The sequence below is a fragment of the Vidua chalybeata genome, chromosome 1 (assembly GCF_026979565.1).
Source record: "Vidua chalybeata isolate OUT-0048 chromosome 1, bVidCha1 merged haplotype, whole genome shotgun sequence".
Taxonomy (NCBI): domain Eukaryota; kingdom Metazoa; phylum Chordata; class Aves; order Passeriformes; family Viduidae; genus Vidua; species Vidua chalybeata.
This window is the reverse complement of record NC_071530.1, coordinates 111,401,698-111,422,783: the sequence shown is the minus strand read 5'-3', so window position 1 is coordinate 111,422,783 and position 21,086 is coordinate 111,401,698. Positions and strand designations below refer to the sequence as shown.

General features: G+C 35.8%; 1 protein-coding gene across 1 annotated transcript in view; it reads left to right on the top strand.

Annotated features, from left to right (window-relative positions):
- The window catches only part of PRKDC (protein kinase, DNA-activated, catalytic subunit), an 81,601-nt gene that overhangs the window by 33,073 nt on the left and 27,442 nt on the right, over positions 1-21,086 (top strand). The window contains exons 38-62 of the mRNA XM_053952824.1: positions 890-994; positions 1,965-2,132; positions 2,417-2,544; positions 3,545-3,752; positions 4,807-4,985; positions 6,051-6,219; positions 6,728-6,793; positions 7,242-7,314; positions 7,538-7,686; positions 8,863-9,000; positions 9,201-9,320; positions 10,186-10,329; positions 10,556-10,707; positions 11,278-11,409; positions 11,907-12,018; positions 12,911-13,035; positions 13,129-13,278; positions 13,692-13,865; positions 14,719-14,817; positions 15,550-15,760; positions 16,341-16,530; positions 16,905-17,120; positions 18,378-18,490; positions 19,524-19,655; positions 20,751-20,930. Coding sequence (XP_053808799.1) covers positions 890-994; positions 1,965-2,132; positions 2,417-2,544; positions 3,545-3,752; positions 4,807-4,985; positions 6,051-6,219; positions 6,728-6,793; positions 7,242-7,314; positions 7,538-7,686; positions 8,863-9,000; positions 9,201-9,320; positions 10,186-10,329; positions 10,556-10,707; positions 11,278-11,409; positions 11,907-12,018; positions 12,911-13,035; positions 13,129-13,278; positions 13,692-13,865; positions 14,719-14,817; positions 15,550-15,760; positions 16,341-16,530; positions 16,905-17,120; positions 18,378-18,490; positions 19,524-19,655; positions 20,751-20,930 — 3,633 coding nt within the window. The remainder of the gene's footprint in view (positions 1-889; positions 995-1,964; positions 2,133-2,416; positions 2,545-3,544; positions 3,753-4,806; positions 4,986-6,050; positions 6,220-6,727; positions 6,794-7,241; positions 7,315-7,537; positions 7,687-8,862; positions 9,001-9,200; positions 9,321-10,185; positions 10,330-10,555; positions 10,708-11,277; positions 11,410-11,906; positions 12,019-12,910; positions 13,036-13,128; positions 13,279-13,691; positions 13,866-14,718; positions 14,818-15,549; positions 15,761-16,340; positions 16,531-16,904; positions 17,121-18,377; positions 18,491-19,523; positions 19,656-20,750; positions 20,931-21,086) is intronic.

Here is a 21,086-nt window from a genome sequence, read left to right as displayed (position 1 = left end):
TAACCTTCAGGTAACCTTTCTGGTTCTGTAGGGATTACATTGTGTTTTCAAGAAATGCTGTTCAGGTCAAATGTTTTACGTTTGGGGGGAAAAAAAAGCAAAAAAGGGAAAAGTTGAGCATTGTTAGAATCTGGGTGTTTTTATTAGCAGAGTACAAAAGAATTTGGGGCAGGGGTAAATTACTAGATATTGCTCTTCTTCCCTCCTACCACTTTTTTTACCTGTTTTCCTTTTGGAGAACTGGTACAAGAAGAGAGAGTGAGCTCTGAGTAACCTCTGGTAACATTCTTTGTCAATCATGTTGGCATCCAGAAAGTCACAGTGGAGGAGTTCTACCCATATTAACAAACTGCAGAATTATCTTTACTTTAAACACTTAATTTCTGTGACACTGAGATTTTGGTCTGGGTTTTTTCCCCTCTATTTTGAAAATGTAATTTTCTACTTGGGATTTTTGTAGGAACTTATAAAAAGTAATTGTACTCAAATATACTCAAAGATCAACTGGTGAGCATAGTTTTTATTTTTTATAATTAATTATTTTAAACTTGAATTGTTTTAAAGGTATGTGTTAGGACACAGAATGTGAACTGTATTGCTGGATTAGCTGACACTGAAATGGCCACTAGGAAATTTGACTTCCAGAAGGAGATTAATATTTTTTTAATTGAAAAATACCCAACATGATTTTGTTTGTACTGTGTAGGAGCTTTTGTAGTTCATCTTTTAAAACCAAAATCACTCTGTATGTGCTTTCTGTTAATTCAGTGTATTTTTGGAAATAAATAATTCTATAGCTCGAGGGCTTTTTATAATACTTTAATACAAATCTCTTCAACTACTTAAAAAAAACCCCAAACTAATTTTTTTATTTCTTCTGTCTTTCCAGATAGACTCTTCAGTTTCTTTCAATACCAATCATGAAGCATTTACAGCTGTTTTTAATACCTATACCAGTCTACTTACTGATCAGAATTTAGGCTTAAATCTTAAGGTAAATTGCTCACTTCAACAGCTTCCCTACCCTCCCCAGTTTACAATGTTAGTTGTTCATGAAATTCTCTGTTATTTGGCTTAATTTTTAATCACAGACTTCTGGGTTTTTATTCTTCTGTTCAATATCCTAGAACTTGTAAATCATCCTTTTTGTTCTTCAGACAGAAGGCACTGCCACAGATGCCATGCTTTGGTTTAAGGTGCTTTTTTTTTTTCCCTTGCTCAGAAAAAAGGAATGTAAATTTTAAGGAAAAAATTAGCATCAGTTGCAAGTTGTCTTGAACTCTCAAGTGTTCATTTGAGAAATGACAGCTAATCAGGCTTTTAGCAAGGAGTGGCATTTCCTACAGGTCAAATGATGAACATTTGTCATGATTTTAACGTCCACGTCTGCAAGTATGAGACCAATACTAATGTAGTAGCTGCTGTATGCAGCTTGGTCAGGAGAGGGAGATAAAGTACTGCAAACTGAAAGTGGGAGTTATAAAAGATGCTGGTAGACTAAAGCAGTAAAAAAATTTGTACTCATGGAAGTTTTGTGTAGTTACTTTTCAGCCAGCCTGCCTTTAATTAGGCAGAGTTTTGTACATTCCTGTGCGTTCAAAATAAACAAAGTTTGGGATTTTGCTTTAGCTACAAGGTGATGCATTAAATCGATGACTTGTGTGAGAATGAATGCTTGCTTAAAAGAACAGTGAGATAGTATTCATAGCCATGTCAGCCATAATTAGCTTTAACTCTCGCTCAGCAGTGGCATCAAAGTTAAAAGCTGTTTTCTGATCCAGAAGCTGTAAAGAAAAGCAGCTACATAACATATTTTTATTAGTACACTGAGCCATTGAATCAGTAAGAACAGCCACTGCTGCTGTTTTGTAGTCCTATTCATCTAGCTTCATAGTTAGGGAATAACTTATTTTTTTAGTGTGAAACTGTATCTTTTTTATGTTTGTTTTTTTTTTTTTCCTCAGGGCCAAGCAGTGATAATTCTTCCGTTCTTCACTAATTTGACAGGAAAAAAGCTTGATGACCTTAAGAATGCTCTGGATCAACTTGTAGCTTTCAATTTTCCCATGAGGTCTGATGAGTTTCCCAAAGGAACCTTGAAGCACAATAACTATGTAGACTGCACTAAGAAGGTCAGTATTTTTAATGAATACACAAGTAAAAGACAAAGTGAACTGTGTCTGGAAACATTGTTTCACAGGATCTGGAATTAAGGAGAGTGATTCTTATTTCGCATGAGGTGATCTTCCATGTTTCTCAGTTATGTTCTTGTCCAGAAATTGAACCTACAGAAGCACATTAAATAAGCACATACTTCTGTGCATCTGCTTCTGATCAATATTAAAAAATAATTACATCATTAGATTGAAGTGATTTGATCCACTGTGGCTTTTTGTGTCACGTGTTGCTTCTTCAGTTTTTAGATGTATTAGAATTGTCTCAGAGTCCAATGTTGTTGCAACTGATGACAGAAATCCTCTGTAGAGACCACAGACATTTCATGGAGGACTTATTTCAAGCCAGCTTCAAAAGAATTTCCAGAAGGTGGGTTTAGTCCACTGGATTTTGTGCTTGCTCTCACTGAATTTTTGCTGAAGCAAATGTGCTTCTTATATTTTATTGCCCTTATAACAGTGATGATTTACACTATAAAGTTTTATGTAATAGTTTTAATTCAGATTTGCTTTGTCTTTACATTTTCAAAGTATTTCCAAAGTGTGAACAAACGATACCTGTTTCCAGATTACACTTCCAGTGCCTGTGCAAATTTAGAAAGCCTTCTGTAAATAAGCTTGTTCTGAGATAATACAGTTGAAAATAGTACTTGTTTGTTGTATATTTGCTATCCCTATATAACCACATGATCACCTAAGTTGATAGTACTTAAATGGCCAGTGATTTAATTTGTTCAACCCCTTCGAAAATAGAACAATGCACTTATTTAATTGAATAATTCCAGGGTGGTAAACTGTAGACTCAAATGTGCTCTGTCCACAGAAAAGGTGTTCAGTACCTCTTCCAAAACCAACATTCCAGTTTTTGATGGGCTGTTGAGTAGTGACTGTTGTGGAGCATGTAATTTCCTGGACAAAGTAATTTACCTTATGACCATATCCTATTTTTGATATTTTGCTTTAATAAAATTATTTAGAATAGGAGACCATCTAATACTTGAACACTTGATAGCCATAGTTATTTTTTTCCTTTGGTTTGCCTACATCTCTCACATATACTGGATAATTTGGATAATATTTTTTTTTAGATTGTTCAGTAAAAAGGCACTGAGAAAGTTAATGTTTGCTTTCGGATTAAATTATTAAAGACACACAAACAAGTTTGCCATCTCTTGCAGACTAAGAAGCAGAAGTGGGGTTTTTTGAGAGCTGCATAATACTTGGTAGTTCAGCCAAGATCTTGCATGCCTTGTAGGATAACCCAAGAAGGCATGAATGCAGTCAGTAAAAAATCTAAATGTCCTATAGGTGTGAGACATAAGTGAAGTCTGCTGAAACAGTTTCCATCTTGAGATTTCCATCTTGTTTAGGAGCACCACTGACAAGCAAGTGATACTGTTGGACACTGTTCACAAAATGTTCCGAAGTGAGGAACTTCTTTCAAATACTGCTCGCCAAGCATTTGTGGATCGGTCCCTCCTCACTCTCTTGTGGCACTGCAGCTTGGATGCACTGAGAGTATTCTTTGGCAAGATTATAGTAGAGGCTATGGATACTCTTAATTCCAGGTTTACAAAGGTATGAATTACATTTTGTTTTTTTATTTAGGGTTAGGGAGGTTCTAAGAAAGTGTTGATGTTGGTATGTACATTTTGTTTAACTTTGAATGAAGCACTGATAAAAACAGTTTGATTTCTAGTTTTTTTGTATCCTGGAACAGAAGCATGTGCCAGTTATATAATTTGATTATTACTGATAAACTTTTATTTATTCTCCAACACACTGTTCCTTTAGAGTTAATGCATGTTTGTATATCTACTGTGTGTAAAAATTGAAGTTGGAATGTTGCCCATATATATCCGAAGGGGTTTGTTAAAAGCAAAAACCCATTGCAACATTGAAATATAAAAGCTGTGTAAAATTGTAGCCTGTTACTACGTTGTGGGAGAGGTTTTCAACTTCCATAATGGAAGCTCTGAAATTAGGTACAGTACTTCTAGAGAAAGAAATACACCTGTAGTCATTGCAAAGGTGTATTTAAGAGTATAGTTGCATGCAATGATCTTGTTGCCAGTCAAGGTCTTTGCTCTTCCTATAGTTCTTCAGTCCCATGGTTTTGCTGGTCCAGATGTTCACAGGCAGCAGGATGAGCAAGATGCTGAAATCACCAAAGTTTAGTTGTAGTTAGAGAAACAAAATACTACAACTAAGATCTAGGTAGAGTCACCCACACCATGTTCCTTTTGCTGTAAATGTTGGCACCAAAATGAGGTGTATAAAGAAACTCATGAATGACACTAAGGATGATGACTGTGTGTTTTGCTTACATGTGTCATGAGGCTGAGCTGTCACTTAGTAATCTGCTTATTTTCCTCCAGTATCCTTAAAATAATTTAGACCAGTTGTAGTTAAGAGAGCTCACCAGACAAGCATGGGTCAACACAGTTTTAATAACTGCACTACACAGGAACTCAGAATCTGTCAGTCTTTTATTATCATCAGCTCTTTTCTCTATTTTAGAAGGTAGAAGTAAGTTGAAGGCTGTCTAAGAAATTTGAAGTAACTGTGGAACTATTTAGAAAGGACAAGAGTCAGGAAATTTCCTTCTGAGATTCTGCTTATTTGTTTCTAGTCCCATGAATATACTTTTGATACACAAGTTACCAAGAAAATGGGGTATTACAAGCTACTAGAGGTGATGTATGTGCGTCTTTCAAAAGAGGAAGTTTACTCCAAGGACTCTAAAATTAACCAAGCTTACCGTGGCTCCATGAATGTAGAAGGAAATGAACTTACCAAGACACTAGTAAAGTAAGACCATAGTTTATTTTATTTACTTTATATTTCTGATTAGGATTTGATCAGACATGCTTTTTTAAGTAGCCCATATGAAGCAAAAGATGGTTTTGTTCAAGGGTAAATATAATCTCTTACATAGTTTTTTATTTTAAATTAAATACACAATATTGAGTTTATATTGATAGAATTATCTGTAGTGTAAACTACAATCCTGTGTTAGGATAACTTTTGCCTCCTGCTTTTGTACTTTTTTTAAAAAAATTGTTAAGCTTGTACATTTATTTTACCTTTTCAGTATGACTCTTGGCCTTTAATTTGTGTTTTCACAACTTCAGTTTCAATATACTCACACTTCTATGTGGAGTATGGCTCTGTATTGTAAAATTGGTATTTATATGATAGATAAGAAGATGGGATTGATTTTCATTTACATTTCATAATACAGCAGCATACCCAGTAGGAGTAATTGGCTTGATCACCATTGCAAAGGGGGACAAAAGAGAAATACTGAATATATATGTTAATTAGTATTGTTTAGTTTGTTTAATATTCAGAGAAAAAAATAAGGTGCCTGAATTGCTGTTTTGATTTTTATTTTGCAATACTATGTCCTTTGAGGACTTCAAAGAATTTCTTGACGATTATTTGTAGATCTATAATTGGCTTTGTGCCAAAGACCTTTAAAAATCACATCTAAACTATTTTCTTCAGCTAATCCATAAAATACCTTAGCATGCATGTTCATTCATAATTTTTTGGACCATGAGAGAAAAGACCACGAGAGGAATTTATGTATGCATCAAAAAAAAAAAAACATTCATCTTATCTGAACACTACCTGTCATCACATTTCTCACATTAAGGACTCCTGTTAAATACTTGGGGAGGTTTTCTTTGTCATTGCTGAATGGTTCCATTTTGGTTCCATTTGCCTGCAGGATACTTGAACGAGTCTGAGGTGGTTTAATCAGATACTGCTTCCTCGAAATTCTTTATTCACTGATCTCTGATTGGAACCCTTCTTGTACTGCTTAATAAAAGACTTCTGATGGTGTTTTCTTGCCTGTTTGTGTTTAAGGTCATGCTATGATGCATTTACAGAAAACATGGCAGGAGAGAGTCAGCTGCTGGAGAAGAGAAGACAGTATCACTGTGCAGCATATAACTGTGCTATTGCTGTCATCAGCTGTGTCTTTACTGAAAGTAAATTTTATCAAGGCTTTCTTTTTTCAGAAAAATCAGAAAAGGTGAGAAGCTTTTGTTGCTCTTAGAAGGCTTCCAGAGCATGAGACACAAAGTGATTTTACCTGATGGCAATAAATCAAAGAATAAAACCTGAATGATGTGCAATTAGACTAACAAACTACCCAGTGAGGCAATAGAAGGAGTGGTAGCTGATGAAAGTTTTACCAACTGTTTGGGAATGGCTGAAGTAGTGATACTGTTTTCCTTCCACTCCCAATCAATTTTCTAAAATAGGAAGAAAAAGCCCCTATGGTTTAACTTCTTCAGTGCTTGGAATATACTTGAATAAGAGAGACCTTTTTACAGAACACATTCTGTGCTGTGAATTCTTGAGTAGTTAAGTAGCAAAATTCTTTTTAGAGTACTTATATAGAAGAGAAAACATGCCACACTTTCTATGTTGTATAATGATCTGTTGAATTTTTTTAAAGAAGAAATAAAATATTTTCAAAGCAATTGTTATTGTGTGCATTATAATTTTGCCATTTCAAAACATGCTTTGGTTTGCAGAACTTGCTGATTTTTGAAAATTTGATAGACCTGAAGCGTCAGTATACATTTCCTGTTGAAATTGAGGTGAGTGAAATTTCTGGCCTTTAGTGTTTCTAATTAAAAAAGGGTATAAATTTAACAGTGTAGTTACTGAAGACCAGGTCAGTTCTCACATATGGAGAAAGAGGATACAAAAAATGGAGTACTCCTCTAATGATTTAAAATACATTTTTCTGAGAGAAATCCAGACCTAAAATGTAGAACAGATCTGTAATGCACATAACTTTTAACATATTTTTTAGTGTACTTACTTTGATAGTGAACGGCTGTAGGAATAAAAAATTCAGGAAATTGTTTCTCTATAGCATTAATAATAATCATTTACAATATTAAATTTCCATTCATGTCAAATGGTTTTAATCATTTTTCGGTATCTCTGTAAATAAAAAATGTAAATTATCTGTAATTTTTTAAAATTAATTAACTATTTTTAAAAACTTAAGTAATTAGAACTTTATTTCTTGCTGTTTAGGTGCCTCTGGAAAGGAAGAAGCGGTACATTGCTATTAGGAAGGAAGCCAGGGATGCAGGGAATACCAGCCAGGGTATGAAAGTCATTTATGGTGATGAAAAAAATGCTTTTTTACCTATCATACAGTGTTCCTTGATGTGTTCTTCACCGGCTTCTACAGTAGCAGGAACAAATAAAAGCGTTCAATGTATTTAATCTACCAGTCAATTCCCACCTACCCTCAATTTTTAGTGGGCAGTAAAGGCTTGTTTCTTGAAATTACCTTGATTAATGAACTGTTGTTCTTTCCTGTCTAGATGAACCCAAGTATTTAGCTTCTTCATCATACATGATGGATAGCAGTTTGAGTGAGGAAATGAGTCAATTTGATTTTTCTACTGGAGTCCAAGGTTTTTCTTATAGCTCCCAAGATGTTACCGCTAGCAGCACTCATTTCAGGAGAAAGGTAATTTAGTGACTTATTTGCTGTTAGAAAGAAAAGTTTTAAGCTTTTGAGGAATTGCATACGTTTATTGGGGTTGAGACAGAGAAATTTATAGTCTTCTGTATTTGTTCTATCTGACTGAGAATAGGTTCCTCCAGAAGATGAGGGAGGGGACTTGATCTGCTTTCTGTCACTTTTGTTTTTTCCTCTCTCCACTGTCTACAGCTGAAGAAAAATAATGCCCTATTGGGTTTCTAAAGCTGAGTAGTGTGAGTGAAGTCCAGCCTGAGTTGTAAAAAGATGGTTTGTGCTGCACTCAGGCACATCCTCCGATGGTTTGCTGTTAGGCATCTGATTTCCTCATTTCCTTCTTCATTTGGTCTGTGACAGAACTGGCTGTATCAATTGGATAGAATAATCAAACAACTATTTTTGTTTTTCTGTTGTAGCACCTTGTATTTAAGTGTTGCTCCTGGGAGATATTAAATGCCATTCTTTCAGCAAAGTCTTGAAGTTGTGTTCCTTCTGCAATCAAAAGATGTCTCACCAGCAGTAACGCTGGTAGAATAGATATGTGCTATGAAACAGAAAGCTTGTAAAAGTATCATAGACACTGAAGACAATCTGTCAAAATAGCTGTTAACATTGGTGAAAGTAACTGTTTCCATGTTTTGGAGCAGGGGGGTGTTTTAGCTGCAAGGAAGTTAAGCAAGATAGGAAGTACACTTCTAGTTTGCCTAGTAATGTTGTCATTTCTAACTAAACAATTTTCTTTTGTGATTTACTCTGTGTAGCAACAGAGAGCTGCTGCAGATGCAGGTCAGTGCGGAACAACATATCCATAAAAACAGAGATGTTAATATATTGTTTGAGCTATGAAATGAGTTCATTTCTTTGAGGTTCAGCTTAACTCCTCTTGCTTTCAGCATTTGCCACACCTGTCCTGGCAGGTAGTAAAGTCAGAGTAACATAAAGTTGGCATCTGTTGGCACAAAAAGTAAAGAATGTGCAGATCTGGTGCATGCATCTGGGAGGCGTCTGTTTGAGCAACACATCTGATCTATTCCCAGTTGCACACACTGAGTGTGTAGTCAAATCTAAGCACAGATAAGATCAGAATGACTCATGGTGTGATTGGGATTTAAAAGAAAATATAGTGTTGTTATTAACCATAGTAACACTTTTTTTTTTCTTCAGGAGCCCACAGAATACAAGGTTTTAAATGATGAGATGGAACTGGAAATGGATGAATTCAACCAACATGAATGTATGGCTTCTATGACCTCTCTGATTAAACATATGCAGAGGAACCAGATCACACCCAAAGTGGAGGAGGCCAGTATTAACTAAAAAGTTGGCATTTTTCTATTAATGGTACCAAGAAAAGAGAGTCATTATTTAATCCCTTCATTTATTTATTTTTTTGGCTGTATTATAGAGAAACCTGTGTGGTTTGAGCTTGGGGCTTTTTGGCTTGTTAAGCCTGTTGGGTGCAAGAAGTGATTTGATTTTTGCTCATCTCTTCTAAATTTCAGGGGACAGTTCCAGTAGATCTCCCTCTTTGGATGAAATTTCTTCATGGCAAATTAGGAAACCCATCAGTACCATTAAATATTCGCCTCTTCATAGCAAAACTTATTGTTAATACTGAGGATGTGAGTAATTTTTATTCATAATATCAAATGTGTAACTCTTGCAGGGTAAAATATTTAATCAGCTGAGACCTTTGGGACGTTCAAATTGAATAGTTTGCTGTGATAAAAGGGAGTACATTTATGGCCCAAAATTCCTGATGATTCCAAGTATTTTGAATGCATTATTAATACTTTTTCTCTCATATTCTACTTCTATAAGTAGAGGGTGTCCACAATATGTGTCTTCTGGAAACCACAAGTAATGTATTCATTGATAACTAGGCAAGAGGTGGGGCTGATTATACTTTCCATCTTCACAGGAGCAAGTACAATGTTTTATTAGTGGCCACGGACGAGTCCTTTAGAAACACTTGGAGATAAATGGTTTTCTTATTGCAGAAAGATACTAAGATAGCATAACGTGTGTTTCTAGCTCTCATTCTTGGGTAAAACATTTTCAACCTACTTCGTACAATGATTTTGAAGTATAATGGTTCTGTCTGGAATATTCCAAATCCAGAAATACTGAATTTCAGAATTATTTCAAGAACTTTTATATCTGTTTAATGCTACTTTCGTAGTAAAGCTGTCTGAAATGGAAGGGTAGATGAATGGCATATTCTTTCAAATCCTTTACAGACAGATTTTCTATGTGAGAGCCATATTATCTGTGCTCTAGTGAAATAATTAACTTTCTGTGGTTAAAGGAATCTAAGCAAAAGTGAGAAATGTAGTTATGGATGCTTTTTATTTTAAAATGGTTGTTCCCTCAGGGTTTGAGCAAAGTCCTAAAGAGGTTGGTTTAGCAGTCTTACCAGGAATGTTTATTGAACAACAGGTTGCTAAATAGATGGGTAATTTGTCCTTTGTCATTGATTCTCCATAGGTGTTCCGGCCTTATGCAAAGCACTGGCTTGGACCATTGCTGCAGCTTGTTGTTTCTGGAAATAATGGAGGTGAAGGGATTCATTACATGGTAGTGGAAATAGTAGTTACAATCCTTTCCTGGACAAGTGTAGCCACTCCCAAAGTAAGGAAGTATGAAATTAATTTTTATTGTTATTGGGACTGTTTGGTAAAGAATGACTGAGTTCAGTTTTATGCTCTTAAATAATTTTATACATCAGTCCACTTTTACATTTTACAATTCTTTTATATATTAACTGCAAACATAACTTGTTTACTTACTTGCTTTCATAAAACAATATATGTCTTCTCAGAGTCACTACGTTTATTTTTTGTCCTGGTTTTTATAGGGGAATATTAAGGATGAGATATTGGCTAACAGATTGCTTGAATTCTTGATGAAGAATGCATTTCACCCAAAAAGAGCTGTGTTCAGGCACAATCTGGAAATCATAAAGACAGTTATAGAGTGTTGGAAGAACTGTCTCTCCATACCTTACAGGTAAACATTTGGACAATTGCTTTCCTTTATCAGTATTTCAAAAATATAAGTGAAAGGTATCAAAGGACATGGGAAAGTAAATTAGGTAAATTCAGCTGCAATAGTAAACTTTTTGTCCCTACAGTGAACAACAGAACTTCAGAACCAAACTCTCCAAAGATTGTAAATTAATTTGAGAAACAACAAGGAGAGATGGGAAAACATGTAAAGGATTATAGCAGCAGCAATAAAAGCAGGAGTAGTTTCTGCAAAGACATTTTTTTATTTGAAGTTTTTAATATTATCACTGAATATTGGTGCACTCTTAATAAGACTTGTGCTATCTGCCATGCTTGTGAACATGTCAAGAATTTCTGTGGGCTTACAATCTCTTTTCAGTTGTTTTGGTGTGGGTTTCTTTGCAATGACTTCTTCACTGAAGCTAAATATCTACTGTTTTCTGACAATATCCCTTTGATGAGTTGTATGTGTGCATGTGCATCCCTGTATACAAAGACAGAGAGTGATTTACTGTGTGTCTATTTTGGGATTTTTCATGTATGTAATTCCTTTTATGTTTTCATCCAACAGTTTAATATTTCAAAAGTTTTCTAGTGGAGACCCTGATACAAAGGATAATTCAGTGGGAATTCAGCTGCTGGGAATTGTTCTTGCTAACAATTTGCCACCCTTTGACCCAAAGTGTGAAATAGATCGTGTCAGGTGAGAAATGCAGTTTTTTTTTTTGTGAATGATCTTGAAAAAATCTTAAGCCAAAGAGACCAAGTTTAATTTTTCAGCAGGAGGTGTGAGAGCTTGTTCTTTGGAATCCTTTGCTATCATCTGGCAAATAATATTTGCCAGATATATATAGATATATATATAGATAGATAGATATAAATTATATTATATATATTGTTATTATCATATCTATATATATAGTAATACTTTCCTATCTACAAATTGCAGACCACATTTCTTTTGGAAAGTATGTAGAAGGTTGTATGTTTTTTTACAGTGGGGGCTAGGGTTGCAGTTTTGTGGAAATTCATAGAGTCAGGAATTGCTAAAGCAGAGATTTGAGACACTGCAAGTGGAAAATGCATGTTGTACTGTATTCAGCTCTTCTGAAAGCAGTAACTATTACTCTAGGCAGCTCAGATGAATTTTTTGCTTCAGTTTAAATTTGTGGCTTACAGTAGGTCTATCTTTTGTGCTAGGTATTTTCAAGCTTTGACCAGCAACATGGGCTTACTAAAGTATAGAGAAGTTTATGCAGCTGCAGCAGAAGTTTTGGGACTTGCTCTTCAATACATTGCTGAGAGAGAAAATGTAAGTGAACTGTATTTTGTGTTTGACCTTTCCTGTCTTAATTTTATATTAATCTTTTATATGACTACTCAATTCAGATCCAAAATTGAATATATTTAAAACTCAGCAGTCTTTATCCAACAGATTAATTAAAGATTCAAACTACTAACTCAACAGGAAAAGAATGTGAAGGCAGATTAAGTGTAGAATTTTTGCCTTACTCTTTGGGAGCTGACAGTGAATGATCTCTTTCTGGGGCTTTTTTCTGTTCAGCTTTTGCCAGCCAGCAACACTAGCAGGGTATGTTTTAAAGTTGGGAGATTTTTAAGACGAAAAGAAAAGCACGTTGGGAGGTTTGGAATTACTTTCCCCACTTAATTGCATTCTGGCTGTTCTTTCACAGTTTGTAGAGCATATTTCACAAATCTTCATTAAGTCTTTCTCAGTCTTTCAAGTTCCATTATAAGCAGTATTTTGAATAAATGAGCAAAGATGGTGTAAATTTTCTCCTGAACAAGGCTTATTCCTTTGATGTTAGTTACAGGTTGCTGGTTGTTTTTCACCTTTTTACTAAAAATGTCTAATTTTTTAATATTCATTAGTTGGAAATCTTCCATACTGAACGAGAAGCTGTTTATTATTTATATAAGCACACTAAGCAACTTGTACTACAAAATTAAGGTGTTCCAAACCAATGAAAGGAAGCTCACGAATATCTTTTTTTAAGCAGGAGTCTTGTGTTTTAGCCAGGCAGAGCTGTACAGGACCCATGAAGCACCATAAAGGTTGAGTTGGCTGGCTCTTCCCTAGTGAAATTTACAAGAATCAAACAATATAGCACTAAAACCATGTTTCATTAAGGTGGTTATGATTTTCATGGCTATCCTTATCTTAATGTCTTTCTCATTTTCAGATACTTGAAGATCCAGTTTATGATTGTGTTATAAAACAATTGAAGCATCATCAGAACACACAACATGATAAGTTTATTCAATGCTTGAATAAAGTTGTTAAGAATTTTCCACCTCTTGCTGACAGGTATGTCATGATTTAAATGGTATGTTGGCTGTAAATCTGGAGGAGTGATAGAGAATAACTTGCTTTTCTTTGTGGGCTTCTGGTTATGTTAAGGTTTATGAATGCAGTATTCTTTTTGATACCCAAACTTCATGGTGTGATGAAAACCTATTGTCTAGAAGTAATAATGTGTCGGGCTGAAGAAGTTCCTGATCTCCACTTGCAGTTAAAGAGTAAAGACTTTATCCAGATCATGAATCATAGGTAAGTAGTCATGTGGTTATTATGGATAGTTCAAGTTTCTTGATAACATTTTCTGTGCTGCCCACAACATTTTTACATTCAGAAGCATTTATAATTCACCTTCACTTTTTAGTCATTGTTCCCCACATTTGAGATAATGTAATCTGGGAGTTAAGATGGTTAGCTCATTGTGAAAAATGAGCAAAGACCCCTAAAATAGCCTTAGGGTGAAACACCAATGGGATGTCAATTTCTGTAGTTTGTATTAGTTTACTTAGATTCTTACTCTTAGACTGAGTGCAAAAGTATTTACCTAAAACCCTTTTTGCAAAACCAAATATTGTTAAAACATAAACTAATCTTCTGGTTCTCTGTGTAGCAGTGATGAGAAAAGCAATGTAACTGGGTTTTTTTTTTTCTCCCTCTTCTTTTAGGGATGATGAAAGACAAAGGGTTTGTTTGGATATCATTTACAAGATGCTGTCTAAATTAAAACCTCTAGAACTTAAAGAGCTTCTGCCTGGAGTGACAGGGTTCATTTCTCACCCTTCTGTAGTATGTCGACAGCGCATGTATGATATCCTGATGTGGATTTATGATAATTACAGGTGTGTGTTCACTACAGATGTTGTCTTTCAGTGGTTTGTCACAGACAGAGTGAAAGTGTTTGCAACAGTCTTCCAACTTCATGTCCCTCAGTGAGGGATTTTTCCAGTTGTCAGAAGAATATAGTCTGATTTGCCTAACTGGCTCTGGCCTTCGGTGACAATTTTATCACTTCCAGTAAGGGATAAATACTTGGACCAGAACTAGGATTTTGCATCACCACAGCAGCATGGCATAAGAGGTCTTAACTTTGATGCTCCAGCTTTTTTTTCTTGTTGCTGGAATTTGTAGTTAGTGAAAATGAATACATTCAAGAAATTTGCTTTTAGGTAGAAGATACATTAAGGCACACGGGCATGATCTGGATCACTTAGATCTGGTAGTATAGAGAAGGTCTTTCTGTTTGACCCCTTAGAATAGGGAACAGGCATATACTCGGTTTGACAAGTGGGTTGCTGTTGAATTATCTAACTTAGTTGGGTTTTATGTACTTTTTCCCAAGATAACTCTTTGAATGGACATTTATTGCAAAGAAAAAGTACAGTCAATCTTTACTCCAGCATCACTTGTGAAAAGCATTCTCTGCCTATTTCTACAGATTCAACCTTGCAAACTTCATAACAAATACCTAACATATTAATTAGCTTATTAGATAATTTATTTTATTAGTAGTGGAGATATAAGGCATTTTTGGCAAGGAAGACCTCATGTTCTTATGCCAAGTTGACATTTTTATCAGAGGGCATATTCCTCCTTTTTATGTCACCATCCTCATCCTCTTATTTTGCTTTTTTTGCTTATTTTGCTTGACTGTTTGAGAGAAGTCCTTAAGAGATATTTTTCTCCCACCATCAGTGATCCAGAAAGTCAAGCAGATGATGATTCTTGGGAGATACTCAAAGTGGCAAAAGAAATTCTGCTTCAAGGACTGATAGATGAAAATGCTGAACTGCAGTGAGTAAAGAGTGTTCTGTTAACTGTCTGAAATAAAAATACCTCAATTTCTCTTACTTTGTTTATAGCAAAAGAGTTGATCCTTAGGAGTTTTTTTAAGTATTTCAATATAAAAGGGTAACACTGCAATAATACCATTTTCGTTTCTTCCAGTAAGTTATTATTATAAATTTATAAAATTTTTAAAATTTTAAATTTTAAAATTTATAAAATTTTGTACCGTGATGTTACACCAAGTGTAAGTGAAGCATTTGAACGAATTTCTAAGCTGTGGCAAGGTTGTTTCATTCTGTTAAACCTAATTCTGCATTCATGTTCTAGAGTTTTTGAACAAGGAGGACCCTGCTATACACAAGCACACAACAGTAGATTAAATGTTGTATTTTTAGAAATTCTTTTGATGAAGAAAAAGATGAAAGAGGAGATCTTGGTGCTTCTGCATCCATAGCACTTCTCAAAAGGAAAAAACTTGACAGAAAGAATTTTTTCAGAGTGAACCTTTTATATGAGGCACAGAACATGGTAGATGAATGAGGAATTCAGTGTAATTCAATGGAAGATTAAATGCATGGAAGTGTTAGTTTAAGGCTTTAACAGCTTATTGTTTTGGAGTGTTTTGCTGGTGGGTTTGGGTTTTTTTTTCTCTTCTTAACTTGGCTTTTTTAGAAGTCGGGGGCGGGGTTGGTTCTGTTTGAAAATAACCAAGAATAACTTCATTTTTTGCCTTTACAGATTAATTGTTAGGAATTTTTGGAGTCATGAGACAAGGTTGCCCACAAATACTCTTGACCGCATGCTGTCATTGTTAAGTTCTTTCTATTCCACCAAGATTGAAACACAGTACTTGAGTCTAATCACAAATTTTCTGCTTGAAATGACTAGCAAGAGCCCGGATTATTCCAGAAAAATATTTGAGCATCCCCTATCTGAATGCAAATTTCAGGTAAATTGTACTGTGCTGTCCTTTATGCAACTGTGTGACAAATTCTGCTCTTTAATGTAGTTACAACTTAGAAAAGAATGGCATAATGAAGGAGATTTTTCAAAGTGTTTTGTGCTCCAAAGTTAACAGGTGCAGCAGTTATGAGTTGTGCACAGTATCAGAAGTTTGATGATTTTGTGGGGGCAATAATTGAACTTTGTTTTTTTTAAAGTATATTTAACTAAAATAAAATACCAAGAATAGCTGATTTGTAGAGTACTGAAATGCTAAAAAAAGAGGGTAGCAGAAAGAAGCACCATCAACTGGAGAAATACTGTCAAGAAACAGGAATACTGGTGCAAGAGCTGTAAACCTGTCCTCAGCTGAACAGTCTAAATTAGTGAGCTTTTTTTACCGAGCTGTTGAGAACTTCTACATGTTTGTGGTTTGTTTGGGGTTTCTTTTATATATAGTCAGGTTCTTCCCCTATATCTGGGAGAGTGTTTTGATTTCTGGACTGTAATTTCTGCTGTCCTGCTCAATGAAGAAATGAAGAAGACCTCCATCTTTATTGTTCTACTTAAAACCTTTTTGTTCATAGGACTTTGTAGTTGATTCCAGCTGGCGTTACCGAAGTACTGTGCTCACACCAATGTTTGTGGAGACTCAGGCTTCTCCAAGTACCCACAGGAATTTGTCACAGGAAAGATCCTTTTCTCCTTCTGGGTCAGTCAGTGGGCAAGTGAGGGCTACCCAAAGGCAATATGAATTTACACCTACACAGCATGGTGGTAAGTCAAGACCAGTGTTTTCTGAAATGTTCTTTTTTGCTGTAGGAATGATGTCATTTCTGTTGCATATGATTTTTTTAATGTTAAAGTGTAAATATGTTTAGTATTTTTTTCCCAGAGTTTTTTTTCCTTTTTTTTTTTTTTTTTTGGTGTGTGGTATGAGAAAAAAAATCACCTTTTTATTAGTCTTATACATATTATATGTTCTGCCTAATGTAAAAGAAACACTGCCTTACGTAGCAGCTTGAAATCTGTTCTGCCCTTAAACGTTAGGAAATTATATTTTTGAGAGAGAAAAAATACCTGCCTCATAGATGTTTTCACTTTATTTGTATCTGAGTATGTTACAGCTTTTTGGCAATTTCTTGTTATAGGTGGTAGAAGTTCTTTTAATTGGCTGACTGGAAGTAGCATTGACACATTGGCAGAGTATGCAGTTCCTTCATCCTCTGAATCCTTGTCTTCATCCATGCTGTTGGTTAGCAAAAGGAGTGAAAAATTTAAACAAGCAACCTTTAAACCAGTGGGGCTAGATTTCGGGAAAAAACGGTTGGGTTTGCCTGGAGATGAAGTGGACAGCAAAACTAAAGGTCCGTATGCCTTATTGTACAATTTCCATGCAATTAGTACACTTTTATAAACCATCATTGTCAGTTCCTTGGCTGGCAGTCCATTATCTTTGAGACAGTCCAATTGAAGTTCACCTTGAGAGATTTTGTTTCCAGGAGTGTGTGATGATACATAACATGTAAAAAGCTAGGATTGTGCTAGGAGTTGTAAAATTATATGTTGCTCATTGAAGGAACTGACTGGATAAGAAACCAGTTAGTGTGATATCTGCATTCCTACCTCTCCCTAAGAGGATCACAGCATAAATATCAGACAGTTCTGACCCTTCTATTTTAAATTTAACTCTTTAAAGAAGAGATCTCTTTAAACATATTTTCTAAACCATTTCAGCTGTGCTGACATGATCTCCAACATTTTACAATCTATCATTAGAAGTCCTTGCTTTTTTCTGAGAATGCTCCTTCTTCCACCCAGTCAATAAGTGAAAAATGGCAATATTGCTCTGAAGTGACTTAGGATCCTTCTCCCTCTTTAACCGTTGTCAAATTTGTCATAAAAATTTTGACCAAAAGGATGACATTAGGAGTTCAGGCACAGAGCTATAAAAATCGACCTTTTCAGTACCTGAGAGGTGTTTCAGGGCTGTTATGACTAATAGACTGCAGTTCATGAAGAACTACAGAAACAGAGAGGTCAGTCTACCTTCTAGTGAGTCCCTGGTCTTCTGCCCTGGAGAATACCAATTACAGTGGTATGTTTTTGTTTGCTCATTCTCCTTTTCTAGGAAGTGGACTGAGCTGACAGGCGGTTAAGTGGCCTTTTCCCATGACTGTCCTGAGCAGGAGTTGATCCAGTGGCAGTTCTGTAATCATACTTAAAAAATACAGTACAATATTCTTACTACACAATATTTGAATATCTTTTAGCACCTCTTTTATTTAGGGAGCTATATACTTTCTGGAATATAGTGCAAATGCTATACATGCCTTTGAGAGCTTAAAATAAATCTGGCATATGGGGCATATTGGTTCATGAGTTTTAGGGTCTTTCCCTCTACAATAGTTTGATCTTTATGCCTCATCCATGCACTTAAAGTCTCTGTATAAATGCTTATTATCTCTTCTCCTAAGAGCAACTTATTTTTTTATCATTGGCTAGCTTTTAGCAAGGCTTTGTATTTATTTGCTAGTAAATACAAAGATGATGTTTGGTTTTATATGATGCTTTTGCCTTAAATCTGAAAGGAAAAGCTGTGGACATGATCATATGTTCCTTAGGTATAGAAGAACGAGCAGAAATTCTAAGACTGCGGAGACGTTTCTTGAAGGACCAAGACAAACTCAGTCTGATTTATGCCAGAAAAAGTCTGGCTGAACAAAAAAGAGAAAAGGTTTGTCAATCCAAATGGGTTTAAAACTTTGTCTCGATGCCATTTGCAGTCTTGTACTTCATCTCTTGTAGTTACTTTGTGAAGGAAGGGTAGGTGTAAGGTAGTGGTTGCTACTTTAAGAGCTTTAGAAGGTTTAATTTGGAAATAATGCTATTTGTGGCCTTAAAGCTAAATGATGTTACTTAGCATGGGTGAGAAAAGAGCTGAATGATAACACTTCCAGTCTACCACTTAAAGTTCATTAAATTATTTTCTTGTGATGGGAGTCCCTAACAGTTATTGGGAAGGCCTTTACAGTTGTCATTCTGGACACTAGGAGCCTTGGAGCTACAATACACTGCAGAAATTGTTGGAGAACATTATCCAGTGTCTGAAGGTGAACTCAAAAATGTGGTACAGGTGATGGACTACCCAGAACTGGTTTGAACTTTTAACCTGAAGGAATGTCAGTAATAATCATTTGCTGAGTGTTTCTCAAGGCCAGAAACTTACTACTTTGTGGGTTTTCTGGTTGTATTATGTACTTACAATAAATCTAAGTGTTTTTAAGCTCTGTAGCAGTTTTTCAGAGGTTCCTGTTACTAAAAATAATGCACATTATTGTCAAAAAATGATAGCATTTAGTCCCAAGAGCAAAGGAATCCAGGATTGAGAGCTACCAATTTGAGACACTCCTGTAATACTCTGCAGATGCAGACAACTGTGTAAATACAATTTATGTCTGGAAGAACCACACAAATACCTATTTTAGCCCATTTATGTTTACTTGCAGGCTAAAGCTGCCATTTCCTCCCACCCTGCAAGAGAGAACCTGTAAATGAGCTCTGTATGGCAGTCCAAAATACAGCCAACAAAATCGCCTGTCTTTTAAACCCTTCCAGTGATGGTGTTTCCTCCACTTCTGTGGGAGGCTTGTTCCAATACCTAACTGTTCCTTCAGTGAAAAAATTTTCATAATATCTAATTTCAACCTCTCCTGGCACAGCTTGAGGCCATTTCCTAACTATTTTTTAACATGATTAATGCATTTCAGGAGATGAAATCTGAGCTGAAGATGAAGTATGATGCCCAGGTTACTTTGTACAGAAGTTACCGAGTGGGAGACCTTCCTGACATCCAGATTGAATACTGCAGTCTCATTGCCCCTCTGCAGGGCCTTGCCCAGGTCTGGCTGCTTTTCAGAGGTCACTTGTGAAGTTTTCTGGTCCTGTAGGGAAAGTGTCATGTAGCCAGTCAATCACTTTGAAAATTGATTTGTAGTTCTGCAGTCAACCACTGTGATACACTTTTAAAGACTCTGTTTTGAGGGAGTGTTTCTCCTACAGTGGTCAGAGAAGAGGCTTTGTTGTTTTCCTCACCTGAGCAGTTAAGGACTGGATACATCAGCTGTTGTCCATTTCCTGCAGGTTCCTCTGCTTGAGAAACAGATGGTGGTCTCTGCAGACATTGTTGCAAAGGACATCTCGCTGTTCAGTAACAAAACAGCCTTTTCACTTCTATTATGTGTCTGTAATAGACTTGTAAAATACAAATGAATTTAGTGTGACTAAGACTGGACTCAGACTGCTCAGTAAAGCTGATCTAATATTCCTTTTCCTACATGAGAGTGATGGAAACTATAGACTGAACTGAACAGTAGACTGAAGCCCATTTTACAGTCTTTGGGAAGTTACAGTCTTCCTGATTACCTTTGTATTTCATTACTTTTGATAGTCCCTTATCTCTCTGTAAAGGATGGAAGTAGCACACTCATGAGTTCTCTGACAAGTGTTAGATGAAGAGTTAGACCAAACTCCAGACCCAGGATAGACCAAGATGCATGGGGTTATGTTACACACACACATGTGTTTCTGGATTGAAAAAATGCCTTTAAATCTCAGATGAAACTGTCTGTAAAGACAGTCTGTCTCTCTGAAAACTCACTTCACTTCATAAACTGAGGTCCTTAACATGATATTTGGTGTCTGGTTCCTGTAATGGAAGTTGTGAGTATGTGAAAATTGCAAATTCCGCCCTCTCCACTGACACTCTGGCCTGAAAATCTGCATTGCCTTGGAGTTTCTTTAAGTAGAAGAATTAAAATGGAGTTTGAATGGGTAGTACAGTAATTCCCAGCATAGGTGAGATGCATGCCAGACTAAATAGTCCACTCCCAAAGAGTGTCTAGGTACAGGGTGGGTCATACCTTTTAATTTTATGTAATAGTCTGTTGTGTCACAGCAAAATTCAGTGACCTTGCTGTTACTGTTGTAATTTACAGAAAGATCCAACATTTGCCAAGCAACTTTTCAGCAGTTTGTTTAGTGGAATTTTTCACGAGGTAAAAAAATCTAAAAACCCTTCTGAGAAAAACATCATTGTCCAGAAGCTGCTGAACGACTTCAATAATTTCCTCAGTATGAGCCTGTCATACTTTCCACCCTTCATTGCGTGCATCCAGGTAAATCCTCATATGTGGCATGAAAGTAACTGGATATAATGTCTCTGTCTGAAAGTGTGATAAACCCAGTGAAGGTCAAATACTGTCGTTTAGACAGAGATGGAAGGAGAATTGTTAAACAAGTGGGTATTTTAAGTGACACTTAAGGTGAACAAG